Source organism: Entelurus aequoreus, linkage group LG03, assembly GCF_033978785.1.
Source record: "Entelurus aequoreus isolate RoL-2023_Sb linkage group LG03, RoL_Eaeq_v1.1, whole genome shotgun sequence".
Lineage (NCBI taxonomy): Eukaryota > Metazoa > Chordata > Actinopteri > Syngnathiformes > Syngnathidae > Entelurus > Entelurus aequoreus.
The window spans coordinates 12452141-12470830 of record NC_084733.1 but is presented as its reverse complement, the minus strand read 5'-3'; the positions used below and the strand labels follow the sequence as shown (position 1 = coordinate 12470830).

At 33.7% G+C, this 18690-nt stretch overlaps 1 protein-coding gene across 2 annotated transcripts in view; it reads left to right on the top strand.

Annotated features, from left to right (window-relative positions):
- fbln5 (fibulin 5) overlaps positions 1–18690 on the top strand; it is a 37832-nt gene that overhangs the window by 9813 nt on the left and 9329 nt on the right. For both annotated transcript variants that reach the window (XM_062040399.1, XM_062040400.1), the window contains exons 5-6: positions 9664–9786; positions 9910–10026. In XM_062040399.1, the coding sequence (XP_061896383.1) occupies positions 9664–9786; positions 9910–10026 (240 nt within the window). The remainder of the gene's footprint in view (positions 1–9663; positions 9787–9909; positions 10027–18690) is intronic.

Sequence of the window (18690 nt, the reverse complement as noted above, 5' to 3'; positions counted from 1 at the left end):
ATACAGTCCGTAAGCACACATGATTGTGCGTGCTGCTGGTCCACAAATAGTACTAACCTTTAACAGTTAATTTTACTAATTTTCATTAATTACTAGTTTCTATGTAACTGTTTTTATATTGTTGTACTTTCTTTTTTATTCAAGAAAATGTTTTTAATTTATTTATCTTATTTTACTAATTTTTTTTAAAAAGTACCTTATGTTCACCATACCTGGTTGTCCAAATTAGGCATAATAATGTGTTAATTCCACGACTGCATATATCGGTTGATATCGGTATCGGTTGATATCGGTAGAGTTGGACAATATCGGAATATCGGATATCGGCAAAAAGCCATTATCGGACATCCCTAATAACAAGTATATTTAATATTTTTGGCCACTGTAACATGACACACAGTTTGAAGAATAACACTGTTTGAATATAGGAAAATAAAGCACTTAACTTATATCCAAGTGATTCTTTGACGTACCACTAGATGGAGCCCGTGTAAGTTACCCATGCCTTGGGCACTAATACACCCCCCTACCATCACAGATGCTGACTTTTCAACTTTGCGCCTAGAACAGTCCGGATGGTTCTTTTCCTCTTTGGTCCGGATGACACGACGTCAACAGTTTCCAAAAACAATTTGAAATGTGGACTCGTCAGACCACAGAACACTTTTACACTTTGCGTCAGTCTATCTTAGATGAGCTCGGGCGGCGATTCTGGGTGTTGTTGATAAATGGCTTTCGCTTTGCATAGTAGAGTTTTAACTTGCACTTACAGATGTAGCGACCGACTGTAGTTACTGACAGTGGTTTTCTGAAGTGTTCCTAACCCGATGTGGTGATATCCTTTACACACTGATGTCGCTTTTTGATGCAGTACCGCATGAGAGATCGACGGTCACGGGCATTCAATGTTTATCACGCTTACGTGCATTGATATACTTATAATTTTTTTATTTTTTTCCTGGTCATGTCACACACCTTTGCAGCCACTCTGTTGCTAGGCATACTTTAATTATGTGCTAGTCAAGGGTTGTGCTGCCAAACAAAAACCGCAGAGAAAGGACAGGGAGGGTTGGTTAGAACATTCTAAGTAAAAGACTCCCAGATGTCTTGTCCCCACTTGAACGTTACGTCATTGGCTGCAGCGGATTATTTAGCTACTGTATGGGAGAGTCAAAATATTAGAAAGGTCTCTCATGCAGCACAAAAATAAACATATTGTAAAATATCAGTATTTATATTGTAAAGTCAGACATTTTGATTGGAAATGGTTGGGCTATACAGGTGTACCTAATGAAGTGGGTGTACAAACACACTCTTGGAGATCCACCCTTCCGCCAAACATGAGCTCATGTTTTATATTAGTTCCCAGGTGGGGGAGAACAGGCCTGCCTGTGTGTGGGTGTGGGTGTGGGTGTGGGGGTGCTAATGCCATTGGTGTTATGATGTAATGACGAGGCCAGAACCTACAGACTGACTTCCTGTCTGGACGCAGAACAAACATGGCTTTGTCTTCAGTGGGACCAGTGTGTTAAACAATGGAGGCAATTTAGACGCCATGTTAAAACTTATTAAGTAAACCTTCCATGAGAGGCCTTGCAGCATGTGTTAAAGGTACCAGATGTTACACACTTCCTGTTTCCACCTGTGCCTTTCAATTTATTTCAATGCATCGTCCAGTCGGAAAAAAGACATTGAACAGAAGCTTCTTTGAGTGTAAAGCTCGCTTTTACCACATGGAACCAAGTGACGCCGTCTTAAACACACATTATAAACTCATAATTCATTATAAAGACACATTACTAACACATTATAATGGGGATCATAATCATACATTATAAAGACACAGTATAAACACATTACATTATGAACAAAATACATTATAAAGACATATAAACTCATAATTCATTATAAAGACACATTATAAACTCATAATTCATTATGAAGACACTAACACATTATAATGAGTATCATAATAGAGACACAATATGAACACATTACATAACAAACACAATACATTATAGACACATTATATACGTATTATAATACATTATAGACACATTATATACGTATTATAATACATTATTAAGACACAGTGTAAACACATAATACATTATAAAGACACATTATAAACGCATTATAATACATTATCAAGACCCAAACACGTAAAATATATAATACACTATAAACACACATAACGTAACGTAATACACATTTTAAACACCAAATACATTACACAGACACTTAATACATTTTAAAGACACATTTTTAAACACAATAAGTTACAAAAGACAGATTATAAACACGGTATCATACATTACAAACATAATACCTTATAATACATGATAAACACAATACATTATAAAGACACTATAAGTCATTATAAACACACTAATACATTGTTAACACAGATTATATACAAACTAATACAATGTAAACACACTAATATATTATAAACATATAATACATTGTAAACACATACTACAATTTAAATACATTTACATTTGGCGGTCCTTAAACACAATATAGTACATATTACATTATAAACACATTAATACATTATAAACACACTAACATTGTAAACATAATACATTGTAAACACAAGGCAAGTTTATTTATGGAGTACAGTTCATACACAGGGCAATTCGCAGTGCTTTACAAAAATATACAAGAAGGCAAAATAAAAATAAAATGATCATGAAATATCAAAATTTATAGTAAAATCATCAAATATAGTAATCATAAAACAACTGAATTCAAATTAAAATGATAATGTAGATAAAATAATTTGTTGTAATATGCACAATTAAATAATTATAGTGCATTATAATCACACTGCAATACATTATAAAAATACATTTTAAACATATGTATTAAAAAGACGCATAATACATTATAAACACGGTAATACAAAAAATACACTTTTTACACAATATAAAGACACATTTTAACACATTATAAACACACTGTAATACATCAAAAAAATGCATTTTAAACACATTATAAACACACTAATACATTATGAATGTACATTTTAAACACATAATAAACAGACAGTAATACATTCTAAACACATTTTAATACATTAGAAAAACTTAAAGACACAATGACCTTTTAGCTAGCCCATGTGACAGCACTATAGTGTTGCGCATAGTAGTAATAGTTGTAGTAATAATAATAATAATAATAGTACGGTGGAACCAGTTATTAGACTGGTGGACTCAAGCATCACTTCACATCACATGGTGTACAGTACCAGGACCAGACCCACGAACCAGTCCAAGTTGTCCCTCAAAGGGCAGCAGTCCCACTGGAGGACCTTATCGTTCCTCAAAGCCGCCTGAGCAAACAAAGACTAACCCCGCCCCCTCTCCCCTTGGAATATTTGATGTGCTTCCCTCATAAGGAAGTGTGCTCGCTGCTTATTTGGAGGAATTTGGCGTGTAATCGGAGCGATCTTTAATGCGGAGCAAAAACAAATGGCAACTGATAGCGCAGACTAGGAATGTGGAAACAAAGGCCGGGGGGGTGAACGCCACAACGAGGGAGGAAGAGAGGTTGAAGAACGCCAGCTGGGAGATTTCTGGTCCACTTCTTCGAGGAAACTTGGAAGGAAGCGAAGTGTTTAGTCTCAGGACGCTGCCAACCTTTATCAAGGAAGCAGTAAAAGGAACAATCCACCCGTGTACACTCACGCTACATGCTGGACAACAACACTAAAAAGTCCACTCGCCAAATTCCCTTATTTTAAGTAGTACTCATAAAAGGTATGTACAATTAGTGGGCCTTAATTGTGTAGATTGTAATCATCCACATCATACCCAAGACCAATGTTCCCTCTAAGTTTTCCCAAACCTGACTAAATAACAAGTTAAATCTCCATCCATCCATCCATCCATTTCCTACCGCTTGTCCCTTTTGGGGTCGCGGGGGGGGTGCTGGAGCCTATCTCAGTTGCATTCGGGCGGAAGGCGTGGTACACCCTGGACAAGTCGCTACCTCATCGCAGGGCCAACACAGATAGACAGACAATATTCTCTTATTATTATAATCAAATGACAGCAGTCATTTCCATGAGGTTATTTTCTAATATAAGTGTTTAGGCCCATTTACAATGACAATAACAAAAAATATTGTTTTTCATGAACTGTGTACTTGTATTGTTTGTCTGGGTGGAGGTCCTGCTTTGGAAATAATTTGTACCCCTTTCAGACATTGCATTTAGTTCCCATTAAAACATTCACATGTTGCACAATGAGATGTAAGCAGGGGATCATGTGTACATTCCTGCAACTTCCTGTTTGTAAAAAATATATTTTTATTAGTATTTATTTAATATACTAACAACATTTCATGATTAATATTTATAAATTAAGATTCCTAATAAATGACACTAGAATAAGCACACATTTGATTGGTAAATCATAGCGTAACGACCTGGAATGACACTTTATGTGTGGTGTTGGAGTTGTCCGACTTTTTGTGTGGCTGTAAACGCATCACTGGCTAAGTACCATATGTGCATGTGTTGGCGCAAGTGAGAAAGAGCGAGCGGCTGCTGTTGATACAACAAAGTTGCTTTTGGTCTGGTTTGTACTGCAGATAATGACCACTTTTGCTAGATATCATTTTTTTTTACTAATGTTTTGGTGATGTGTTTATGGCCGACAATAAAGAGTTTTGCTCAGTAAAGTGATGGATGGAATTCATGTCCTCAAAGTGTCTCGACAGACATTACAATATTTGAACAATGATGACGAAAACTGTTTTCTCTGTCGTGTCCGTGTGTCGAAAATTGTTAAGCGCTTATTTTTTTATTTGATTTTGTGCGTGGCATAGATTTGCTGTGCGCAGAGGACGCTTGAGCAGTGCGCAATTGCACAGGCGTGCACCTTAGAGAGAACGTTGCTCAAGACTAAGTTTTAATGCCTTAAACCTGTGTCAAACTTGTGTGTGCGCGTGCGTGTGCGTGTGCGTGTGCGTGTGTGTGTGTGTGTGTGTGCATGCGTGTATGTGTACGTGTGCGTGTTTTCAAATATATTTGAATATAAATGTTTAAGTATTTGCCACATGATATCCGTTACACCTATACATTGGAAAAAATCTGTAGATTTTGCGGTAACATTTTTTACAGTAAAATTTACGGTTGTTTTTATAGCTGATCATTGTAAATAGAAAAATGTTTTTGTTACCGTAAGATTCTGGGGACTGAGGTGACAGGTTTTTTTTTTACTGTAGAATTGAAGATTGTTGTTTTTACACCACATTACTGTGAATTCAAAAACCGTAACCCTTTTTTTTAATGGTAAAATTCTGTCGCCTGAGCTGCCAGTTTGTTTGTTTTTTACCTACAAATCTAGTTTTGTTGTTTTTACAGTGTATTACTGTAAATTGAAAAATAATACCACATTATTTTTACACTGAAATTCTGGCAGCTAAGCTTCCTTTTTTTTTTACTGTAAAATTCATTGTCATTTTTACAGTGCATAATTTGATTGATAACTTGCTTCGCTATGTTAAGTGAAGCAGATATTTATGTATTCATCTTAACAAAAAAAAAGAAAAGAATGTTTGATAATATATTTACTGCAATATTGGATAATATCAAAGTTTAAAAGACGTGCAACTGCATGCAGTAAATGTATTTATTTTGATCAAAATGGAGGTAGATATGGTCATTTCACAACACATTATTTCAAGGCTTTGGCAGGCCATATAAAATGAGATTGCAGGTCAGATCTGGCCCCTGGGCCTTAAGTTTGACACCTGTGCCTTAAATCAGGGGTGTCAAACTCATTTTAGCTCATAGGCCGCATGGAGGAAAATCTATTCCCACGCGGGTCGGACTGATAAAATCATGGCATTAAAACTTTTGAATAAAGACAACTTCAGATTGTATTCGTTGTCTTACTTTGGCCAAAAATAGAATCGGCACATTCTGAAAATGTACACATTGCAAATAATCCTCTTGGCAAAACATTTAAAATGGATGAAAATTTTGAGGAAAAAATTGGTAGTGTTTCAAAAACACCATGAACAACACAATGAATTTAGACTTTGTCTCAGTGTAATTACAAAACTATTAAACTTTAAGCACTTCCTGTTTAGGATTCTCATGTTGGCAGTTCACCATTAAAGACGTGTTTAGAAAAGCAACCGAGTGTTTCCTCAAACCGCCACATTGGTGGCATCCGCAACTGCCACAACACATTCATTTATCACCATTCAAATATTACAATTATGATACAATCCAAACAATTGTCGAAATGATACCATAATAGCCAAATTAAAGGTAAAATAACTAAAATGTGAACATTGTTGATTTAAGCATATAATAAAATAGAACAAACAACAAATGTAGAAACACACATTTTTACAATCGAGTCGAGAGTGCACATCGTGCCGTCAACAAACTGCAAGCGCTGCACAGAATAGTAACTACAAGTGTGATGGTCATGTTGACTTAAGTCTTTGCATCTTACCGTTTCGTTATTTTATCTTTTGCGTGGTTAAATTACAATTTGCGACAGCATTTGTCTGCCGCCAGCCACAACAGGAGCATCTGTTTGCTTGCACCTGCAGTGATTGATTGGAGTAACGGCAGCCAATCCAGAGGGCGCTTAAAATCAGCTGACACATCATCTTTAAACAGTGTGATGTGGGTTACACTGGAATTGCTATTGCGACATCCAGTGGACATGCTTAGAACAGCAGTTTCGTTCACTGAAAAATTGCAGCTCATTTTTATACCTAGCAAACTCATCTTGCCAGCCGGATTACACCTGTTTGCAGACCTAATACGTTTGACACCCCTGCCTTAAATAGACGCCAGGTCCCAATTAGTCGCCAGGTGCACCATTAAGAAAATTTGCGGTCCAGCAAAGAAAATATAAAACATCCAATAAACCAAGGGTTGGCAACCGGCGACTCTAAACTCTTTAGCGCAGCACTAGTGGCTCCCTGGAGCTTTTTTTTTTTTAATTTATGAAAATGGAAAAAGTTTGGGGAAAAATATATATTTGTGTTTTGATATGGATTCTGTAGGTTGACAAACACGACACAAACCTTTCCTAATTGTTAGAAAGACCACTGTTTAATATGTTTGGGTTTATGCTTCACTGATGAGAGTATTTGGTGAGCGCCGTTTTGTCCAGCTAATTCTGGCGGTCCTTGAACTCACCGTAGACACAACAGTTTGTTTACATGTATAACTCTCTCCTACGCTGCTAAAGAAAGATGTGTTTTACGCCGCTCCTTCTTTGTCTCATTTTGTCCACCAAACTTTTTATGCGGTGAGCTTTGTTGATGTCATTGACTTGTAATTGACTAATCAGGCATATTTGGTCAGTGCATGACTGCAAGCGAATCGATGCTAACATTCTATTTAGGCTAGCTCAGGGGTCACCAACGCGGTGCCCGCGGGCACCAGGTAGCCCGTAAGGACCAGATGAGTAGCCCGCTGGCCTGTTCTAAAAATAGCAGCACTTACCAGTGAGCTGCCTCTATTTTTTTAAATTTTATTTATTTACTAGCAAGCTGGTCTCGCTTTGCCCGACATTTTTAATTCTAAGAGAGACAAAACTCAAATAGAATTTGAAAATCCAAGAAAATATTTTAAAGACTTGGTCTTCACTTGTTTAAATAAATTCATTTATTTTTTTACTTTGCTTCTTATAACTTTCATAAAGACAATTTAAGAGAAAAAATACAACCTTAAAAATGATTTTAGGATTTTTTTTTAAATATAAATTTTTACCTTTTAAATTCCTTCCTCTTCTTTCCTGACAATTTAAATCAATGTTCAAGTAAATTTATTTTTTTCATTGTAAAGAATAATAAATAAATTTTAATTTAATTCTTCATTTTAGCTTCTGTTTTGTCGACGAAGAATATTTGTGAAATATTTCTTCAAACTTATGATTAAAATTCAAAAAAATTATTCTGGCAAATCTAGAAAATCTGTAGAATCAAATTTGAATCTTATTTCAAAGTCTTTTGAATTTCTTTTAAAATTTTTGTTCTGGAAAATCTAGAAGAAATAATGATTTGTCTTTGTTAGAAATATAGCTTGGTCCAAATTTTTATACATTCTAACAAAGTGTAGATTGGATTTTAACCTATTTCAAACATGTCATCAAAATTCTAAAATTAATCGTAATCATGAAAAATTACTAATGATGTTTCATAAATTATTGTTTTAATTTTTTCAAAAATATTCTAATTAGCTAGTTTTTCTCTTCTTTTTTTCGGTTGAATTTTGAATTTTAAAGAGTCGAAATTGAAGATAAACTATTTCAAAATGTAATTGTCATTTTTTTCGTGTTTTCTCCTCTTTTAAACCGTTCAATTAAGTGTAAATATAATTAATTATTAATAATAACATAGAGTTAAAGGTAAATTGAGCATATTGGCTATTTCTGGCAATTTATTTAAGTGTGTATCAAACTGGTAGCCCTTCGCATTAATCAGTACCCAAGAAGTAGCTCTTGGTTTCAAAAATGTTGGTGACCCCTTGGCTAGCTGTATGTACATGTTGCATCATTATGCCTCGTTTGTAGCTATATTTGAGCTTATTTAATTTCCTTTACTTATGTCCCCTGCAAAGATTGTAATAAATCCATTAGAAGAAGACAGCCTGCCGTTACCTTTAACTTGGACCTTTGGCCATTCTAAGCCAGTAATTTCCAGGAGTTATCTCATCCTCTGAGAAGCCTCCGTTTTACTAATGTTTTCCCATGTTGTAAACATGTGTAGAATAACAACAAAAGTTTGCTGTAGCCTGCAACACAGTCATTTTGATAGTAGGCTCATAGAGCTAATATAGACACATCATGTGTTGCCTTCATTATAGGACTTATATAAGGCGTTACATTTTTTGCGGCACCAGGCAGATTTTTTTGCTGTATTTTTGGTCGAGTATGACTCTTTCAACATTTTGGGTGACCGACCTGTCAGGTTCAAACACTGATAACATCTATTAAACAGACAAGAAGCAAGGAATCATGCAGAGACAGAGTTCAATTTGGCTCAATGAGGAGACACGTGTTTTGGGCTGTATTCTAGTTACAAATCCAAACTACGTTCTAAAAGTCCAGCCCGCGTGCTTCCTCTATTTATTTGGGAGGTCCCTGTGACATCACTGAAACTGTCGCTGAGGGAAGGGGGTAATCTCGACAACTCCAGTTAGACACAATATATGATTATACAAAAATGCAAATGTGTTGACGCTGGTGCTATCGCCTCGTCTCTGCTTTGTCTGCGTCCCGGTACCCGATGTTCGGCCTTGGCAGTCAGCAGGCCGAGTCTGGACACAACACTGATAGAGATACAGATACAAAAATACAGATAATAACTATAGCAACGGCCCTTAAGCATAGAGTTGTGTGATAATATATACATAATTATTCTAACACGACCCCAAGGTGGTCGCTCCACAATGTTGTATGCCTCCATGTTTGTGATGCATGGAGCTACAATACACCTCTCAGTCATTTTAGATGTCAGCTGTACTTGCCACACATTGCATTACACCAGTGAAATTGTGTAGTATTCTAAAAATCCTATCTTTGAGTAAATAAAGGCGTGCATTTCTTCCCACTTTCGTGCATTTCTTCCCACTTTCATCCTCTGACCTGCCATCAACACCTAATTGTGACGTCTTTTCAGACGTCGACGAGTGCGAGACCAACTCCCACCACTGCAACCCCACCCAGGTGTGCATAAACACCGCGGGGGGCTACACCTGTTCTTGCACTGAAGGCTTCTGGCTAATTGGGGGTCAGTGTCAGGGTAAGTCAATCTTTTCCACCAATTTGAACAAGTCAATGATCTCTTACCATAGGGAAATGGCGTCCTCTTGTGGTGAGGCGCTGTATGGCAGAAATAGTACAAGCCCTGCATCTTTCTTTGCAGATATTGATGAGTGTCGCTATGGTTACTGCGAGCAGCTTTGTGCCAACGTGCCCGGCTCGTATTCCTGCTCGTGCAGCCCGGGATTCACGCTCAACACTGACAACAGGAGCTGCCAAGGTGCGTTCAGGGACGTCACGCCATTCCCACACATCAACTCAAACATCACAACCAAATATAGCGACCGTTTTGTTATCCTTTATTAGGAAGTACAACAAAGTCATAATATGATGCGATACACAAATTGTGCAACTTTATTTTTCGATGTTTAAAGTACATATGGCAGCAGATTAAGTGAACAGACATAAATATTAGAAATATTCAAAAATCAAGAAGGACACATAATTAGTATTGTATTGTAGCGTCCAGAAGAAGTGCACACAAAGTCTGACGCTCTTTTTTTTCAACTTTTATTGAGCAACCTATGCTAACACAGCAAAATTCCAACACTTATCTCGTTCCTCCCACATGCACGTCTATCCTCATCCCTCATTACCGCGACAACGAACGCTTCCTCCTCCTTCGCCAATCACCTTACACACTGCAAAAAGTCGGTGTTCAAAAACAAGAAAAAAAAATATACAAAAATTAGGAGTATTTTACTTGAACAAAGCAAAATTATCTGCCAATAGAACAAGAAAATTTGGCTTGTCAAGACTTTCCAAAACAAGTAAAATTAGCTAACCTTAATGAACCCCAAAATATCTTAAAATAAGTATATTCTCACTAATATCAACTGCACTTTTCTTGATAGAAAAAAAAATTTGAGTCCTTTTTTCTCAATATGTTGAAAAATATTCTTAAATTAAGTAAATGCGAGTGCCATTATCTTGACATAATGATATGCACTAGGCCAGTGTTTTTCAACCTTTTTTGAGGCAAGGCAGATTTTTGCCATTAAAAAAATCCGGACGCACACCACTAGCAGAAAACATTAAAAAATGTAACTCCACCAAGTCGTCGTGTCTTATTTTGAGTGTGTTGGTGTCTTCCTGTGTGTAGTGCTTTAGTTCTTGTCTTGCTTATTTTGGTGGCCCTTCCTGTATTGCCGGTGTTTTCCTGTAGTGGCTTCATGTCTTCCTTTGAGCGCTATTCTGCGCACCTGCTTTGTGTTAGCAAGCAAGGCTATTTACGTTGTTGCTATCCTTCTTTGTGTGGACATTGTTGATTGTCATGTCTTGTACGGATGTACTTTGTGGATGCCGTAAGTTTTTGCTGTCGTCCAGCATTCTGTCTCTGTTTACTTTGTAGCCAGTTCAGTTTGACTTTTGTTTTGCATAGCCTTTTCCTTTCGTTCATTTTGGGTTTAAGCATTACATACCATTTTTACCTGCACTCTGCCTCCCACTGTGGTCTGCATATCGGGATCACAACAAACCATCCTCGTCTCACCCGACACATTCCGACTTTTACAAAGCAATGCTGCCACCTACTGACATGGAGTATTACGTGGTTACCCTGCCGAGTTTTACACAGCACCGACTCTAAGCAACGGCACATTATTGGCAGATTCTAATTATTGATTTGCAAAAAATATTTTTGGGATAAATTAGGTGAAGTTGCATAATTTCCCACGGCACACCAGACAATATCTCACGGCACTCTAGTGTGCCGCGGCACAGTGGTTGAAAAACACTGCACTAGGCATTACATTTCTTGAAACCAGCAAACATATACTAAAAACTAGTTTATTTTTTCTCAACCTATTGAGAATTTTCTCAATAGGTTGAGAAATATTCTTAAATTAAGTAAATGCAAGTGCCATTATCTTGACATATGCACTAGGCATTACATTCCTTGAAACCAGCAAACTTATACTAAAAACTAGTTTATTTTTCTTAATGGAAAGGAAGCAGTTAAGAATATATTTCTTAAATGCGAGAGATCATTTAGGACCAAAACACTTAAAACAAGTAAAACACTTAACATAAAATCTACATAGTGAGAAGAATTATCTTATTAGACACAAAATAAGCAAATATCACCCTTATTTGAGATATTTAATCTTACTTAGATTTCAGTTTTTGCAGTGCAGGCGTGGTACGTTCACGACCATGGGAACTCTGAATATCAACCACTCAGGAACACGACGTCAACCCCAGCAGGTCGTTACAGTATTAAGAACTCAAGAGAACGAACATGTATGAATAAAAGTGTATAAAATATGTAAAAAGTAACTTGTTTATAAAGGCTTACACTTAGTTGTGGCAGCTTTTTGTCCCTTTGAATCCTCAGTGTAGCAAAATACACATTTAAAACCACTAGTTCAAGCTTAATGTGTCAACATTGTGCTTTAGAGCAGTGGTCCCCAACCACCAATTTTTTTTTTTTTTGTGCGGCCCGCTACCAATCGGTACCGGGCCGCACAAAAAATGTAAAAAAAAAATGTTTTTTTAAAACAAACAAAAAAATTTAATCAACATAAAAAACACAATATATATATTATATATCAATATAGATCAATACAGTCTACAGGGATACAGTCCGTAAGCACACATGATTGTATTTGTTAATGAAAAAAAAATACAAATAAAATAAAAATAAAATTCACATCATCTGTTTGGAAACCCTCCAAAAGTCATTCACTGAAAGTGTTGTGCACACACACACACGCGCACACACGCACGCACACGTTCTTGTATTTGTTACCTTCTTGAGACCCCCGAAAAATGCCTTCCTCTTTAGGACCACCCTTTCTAGATATATAAAGATTTGTATTTACAACATTAATAATATATACATACTATGCAAATATAAAAAAAGCTTGTTGTGAAAAATTTGTTGGAATTTCATACGAAAAAGGTCACAATTTCACAAGGGAAACTTAGAATTTTGTCAGTATCATAATAAAAGTCGTAATTTTACTCAGCGCAAGTCAACATTTTACAAGAAAAACTGAACATTTGTGCAATTTTCTGATAAAAGTTGGAATTTTACTCAATAACAGCCGCAATTTTACAAGAAAAGCTTAACATTTTGACAATTTTATGAAAAGAGTCGTAATTTTACTCGACAAGTCACAATTTTACTTGGCTAAAATATGACAAGTCATAATTTTACTCAAAAAAATGTCACTATTTTACAAGAACAACAAAATAATTGGCAATGTTGTGATAAGTCGGAATTTTATATGACAAATGTCACCATTTTGCATTAAAAATTAATTTTACATAAAGTAATAATTTTACATTTAAAAAAAAATATTTTAGGAGAAAATATTGCAATATTACAGAAACAGAAAGAATATGAGAAATTGTTTCCAATTTTATAATGCTTTTAGATAATTTTTTTGGGTTGAAATTTTTGTTTGTAATTGGTTTTTAATCTTCATTATTTAGTTTGTTATTACAGTATGTCTCTATATACATATTTTTTAATTTTTTAAAATTCATTTTGGCCAAAAGGGGAGTACTTCAAATTTTTACACACACTTATTGTTACATACGTTGACAAGAGGGGGAGCACTTTTAAAACCGACACAGTCAATTTGAAAAATCCCTCCTTTTTGGGACCGCCCTAATTTTGATAGTATTCACCAGTATTCACGTAAATGAGAGCAAAAAAAATTATCTAAAAGCATTATAAAATTTGAAACAATTTCTCATATTCTTTCTGTTTCTGTAATATTGCAAATTTTTCTCCTAAAATATTTTTTTTTAAATGTAAAATTATTACTTTATGTAAAATTAATTTTTAATGCAAAATGGTGACATTTGTCATATAAAATTCCAACTTATCACAATATTGCCAATTATTTTGTTGTTCTTGTAAAATAGGGACATTTTTTTAGTACAATTATGACTTGTCAGGATTTAGCCAAGTAAAATTGAGACTTGTCGAGAAAAATTACGACTCTTTTCATAACATTGTCAAAATGTTCAGCTTTTCTTGTAAAATTGCAACGGTTATTGAGTAAAATTCCAACTTTTATCAGAAAATTGCACAAATGTTCAGTTTTTCTTGTAAAATGTTGACTTGCGCTGAGTAAAATTACGCTTTTTATTATGATACTGACAAAATTCTAAGTTTCCCTTGTGAAAGTGTGACCTTTTTCGTATGAAATTCCAACTCATTTTTCACAACAAGCTTTTTTTTTTTACATATTTTTTAATTTTTTTAAATTCATTTTGGCCAAAAGGGGAGTACTTTAAATTTTTACACACACTTGTTGTTACATACGTTGACAAGAGGGGGAGCACTTTTAAAACCGACAGTCAATTTGAAAAATCCCTCCTTTTTGGGACCGCCCTAATTTTGATAGTATTCACCACCAGGGGTGCAAATGAGAGCAAAAAAAATTATCTAAAAGCATTATAAAATTGGGAACAATTTCTCATATTCTTTCTGTTTCTGTAATATTGCAAAATTTTCTCCTAAAATAATTTTTTTGAAATGTAAAATTATTACTTTATGTAAAATTAATTTTTAATGCAAAATGGTGACATTTGTCATATAAAATTCCGACTTATCACAATATTGCCAATTATTTTGTTGTTCTTGTAAAATAGGGACATTTTTTTAGTACAATTATGACTTGTCAGGATTTAGCCAAGTAAAATTGAGACTTGTCGAGAAAAATAACGACTCTTTTCATAACATTGTCACAATGTTCAGCTTTTCTTGTAAAATTGTGACGGTTATTGAGTAAAATTCCAACTTTTATCAGAAAATTGCACAAATGTTCAGTTTTTCTTGTAAAATGTTGACTTGCGCTGAGTAAAATTACGATTTTTATTATGATACTGACAAAATTCTAAGTTTCCCTTGTGAAAGTGACCTTTTTCGTATGAAATTCCAACTCATTTTTCACAACAAGCTTTTTTTTTTTACATATTTTTTAATTTTTTTAAATTCATTTTGGCCAAAAGGGGAGTACTTTAAATTTTTACACACACTTGTTGTTACATACGTTGACAAGAGGGGGAGCACTTTTAAAACCGACACAGTCAATTTGAAAAATCCCTCCTTTTTGGGACCGCCCTAATTTTGATAGTATTCACCACCAGGGGTGCAAATGAGAGCAAAAAAAAATATCTAAAAGCATTATAAAATTGGAAACAATTTCTCATATTCTTTCTGTTTCTGTAATATTGCAATATTTTCTCCTAAAATATTTTTTTTTAAATGTAAAATTATTACTTTATGTAAAATTAATTTTTAATGCAAAATGGTGACATTTGTCATATAAAATTCCGACTTATCACAATATTGCCAATTTTGTTGTTTTTGTAAAATAGGGACATTTTTTTAGTACAATTATGACTTGCCAGGATTTAGCCAAGTAAAATTGAGACTTGTCGAGAAAAATAACGACTCTTTTCATAACATTGTCAAAATGTTAAGCTTTTCTTGTAAAATTGCGACGGTTATTGAGTAAAATTCCAACTTTTATCAGAAAATTGCACAAATGTTCAGTTTTTCTTGTAAAATTACGATTTTTATTATGATACTGACAAAATTCTAAGTTTCCCTTGTGAAAGTGTGACCTTTTTCGTATGAAATTCCAACTCATTTTTCACAACAAGCTTTTTTTTTAACATATTTTTTAATTTTTTTAAATTCATTTTGGCCAAAAGGGGAGTACTTCAAATTTTTACACACACTTATTGTTACATACGTTGACAAGAGGGGGAGCACTTTTAAAACCGACAGTCAATTTGAAAAATCCCTCCTTTTTGGGACCGCCCTAAGTTTGATAGTATTCACCACCAGGGGTGCAAATGAGAGCAAAAAAATTTATCTAAAAGCATTATAAAATTTGAAACAATTTCTCATATTCTTTCTGTTTCTGTAATATTGCAATATTTTCTCCTAAAATATTTTTTTTTAAATGTAAAATTATTACTTTATGTAAAATAAATTTTTAATGCAAAATGGTGACATTTGTCATATAAAATTCCGACTTATCACAATATTGCCAATTATTTTGTTGTTCTTGTAAAATAGGGACATTTTTTTAGTACAATTATGACTTGCCAGGATTTAGCCAAGTAAAATTGAGACTTGTCGAGAAAAATTACGACTCTTTTCATAACATTGTCAAAATTTTCAGCTTTTCTTGTAAAATTGCGACGGTTATTGAGTAAAATTCCAACTTTTATCAGAAAATTGCACAAATGTTCAGTTTTTCTTGTAAAATTACGATTTTTATTATGATACTGACAAAATTCTAAGTTTCCCTTGTGAAAGTGACCTTTTTCGTATGAAATTCCAACTCATTTTTCACAACAAGCTTTTTTTTTTTACATATTTTTTAATTTTTTTAAATTCATTTTGGCCAAAAGGGGAGTACTTCAAATTTTTACACACACTTGTTGTTACATACGTTGACAAGAGGGGGAGCACTTTTAAAACCGACACAGTCAATTTGAAAAATCCCTCCTTTTTGGGACCGCCCTAATTTTGATAGTATTCACCACCAGGGGTGCAAATGAGAGCAAAAAAATGTATCTAAAAGCATTATAAAATTGGAAACAATTTCTCATATTCTTTCTGTTTCTGTAATATTGCAATATTTTCTCCTAAAATATTTTTTTTTAAATGTAAAATTATTACTTTATGTAAAATTAATTTTTAATGCAAAATGGTGACATTTGTCATATAAAATTCCGACTTATCACAATATTGCCAATTATTTTGTTGTTCTTGTAAAATAGGGACATTTTTTTAGTACAATTATGACTTGTCAGGATTTAGCCAAGTAAAATTGAGACTTGTCGAGAAAAATTACGACTCTTTTCATAACATTGTCAAAATGTTAAGCTTTTCTTGTAAAATTGCGACGGTTATTGAGTAAAATTCCAACTTTTATCAGAAAATTGCACAAATGTTCAGTTTTTCTTGTAAAATGTTGACTTGCGCTGAGTAAAATTACGATTTTTATTATGATACTGACAAAATTCTAAGTTTCCCTTGTGAAAGTGTGACCTTTTTCGTATGAAATTCCAACTCATTTTTCACAACAAGCTTTTTTTTTTTTACATATTTTTTAAATTTTTTTAAATTAATTTTGGCCAAAAGGGGAGTACTTTAAATTTTTACACACACTTGTTGTTACATACGTTGACAAGAGGGGGAGCACTTTTAAAACCGACACAGTCAATTTGAAAAATCCCTCCTTTTTGGGACCGCCCTAATTTTGATAGTATTCACCACCAGGGGTGCAAATGAGAGCAAAAAAAATTATCTAAAAGCATTATAAAATTGGGAACAATTTCTCATATTCTTTCTGTTTCTGTAATATTGCAAAATTTTCTCCTAAAATAATTTTTTTGAAATGTAAAATTATTACTTTATGTAAAATTAATTTTTAATGCAAAATGGTGACATTTGTCATATAAAATTCCGACTTATCACAATATTGCCAATTATTTTGTTGTTCTTGTAAAATAGGGACATTTTTTTAGTACAATTATGACTTGTCAGGATTTAGCCAAGTAAAATTGAGACTTGTCGAGAAAAATGACGACTCTTTTCATAACATTGTCACAATGTTCAGCTTTTCTTGTAAAATTGCGACGGTTATTGAGTAAAATTCCAACTTTTATCAGAAAATTGCACAAATGTTCAGTTTTTCTTGTAAAATGTTGACTTGCGCTGAGTAAAATTAAGATTTTTATTATGATACTGACAAAATTCTAAGTTTCCCTTGTGAAAGTGTGACCTTTTTCGTATGAAATTCCAACTCATTTTTCACAACAAGCTTTTTTTTTAACATATTTTTTAATTTTTTTAAATTCATTTTGGCCAAAAGGGGAGTACTTCAAATTTCTACACACACTTGTTGTTACATACGTTGACAAGAGGGGGAGCACTTTTAAAACCGACACAGTCAATTTGAAAAAGACCTCCTTTTTGGGACCGCCCTAATTTTGATAGTATTCACCACCAGGGGTGCAAATGAGAGCAAAAAAATTTATCTAAAAGCATTATAAAATTGGAAACAATTTCTCATATTCTTTCTGTTTCTGTAATATTGCAATATTTTCTCCTAAAATAATTTTTTTTAAATGTAAAATTATTACTTTATGTAAAATTAATTTTTAATGCAAAATGGTGACATTTGTCATATAAAACTCCGACTTATCACAATATTGCCAATTATTTTGTTGTTCTTGTAAAATAGGGGCATTTTTTTAGTACAATTATGACTTGTCAGGATTTAGCCAAGTAAAATTGAGACTTGTCGAGAAAAATTACGACTCTTTTCATAACATTGTCAAAATGTTCAGCTTTTCTTGTAAAATTGCGACGGTTATTGAGTAAAATTCCAACTTTTATCAGAAAATTGCACAAATGTTCAGTTTTTCTTGTAAAATTACGATTTTTATTATGATACTGACAAAATTCTAAGTTTCCCTTGTGAAAGTGTGACCTTTTTCGTATGAAATTCCAACTCATTTTTCAGAACAAGCTTTTTTTTTTACATATTTTTTAATTTTTTTAAATTCATTTTGGCCAAAAGGGGAGTACTTTAAATTTTTACACACACTTGTTGTTACATACATTGACAAGAGGGGGAGCACTTTTAAAACCGACACAGTCAATTTGAAAAATCCCTCCTTTTTGGGACCGCCCTAATTTTGATAGTATTCACCACCAGGGGTGCAAATGAGAGCAAAAAAAATTATCTAAAAGCATTATAAAATTGGAAACAATTTCTCATATTCTTTCTGTTTCTGTAATATTGCAATATTTTCTCCTAAAATAATTTTTTTTAAATGTAAAATTATTACTTTATGTAAAATAAATTTTTAATGCAAAATGGTGACATTTGTCATATAA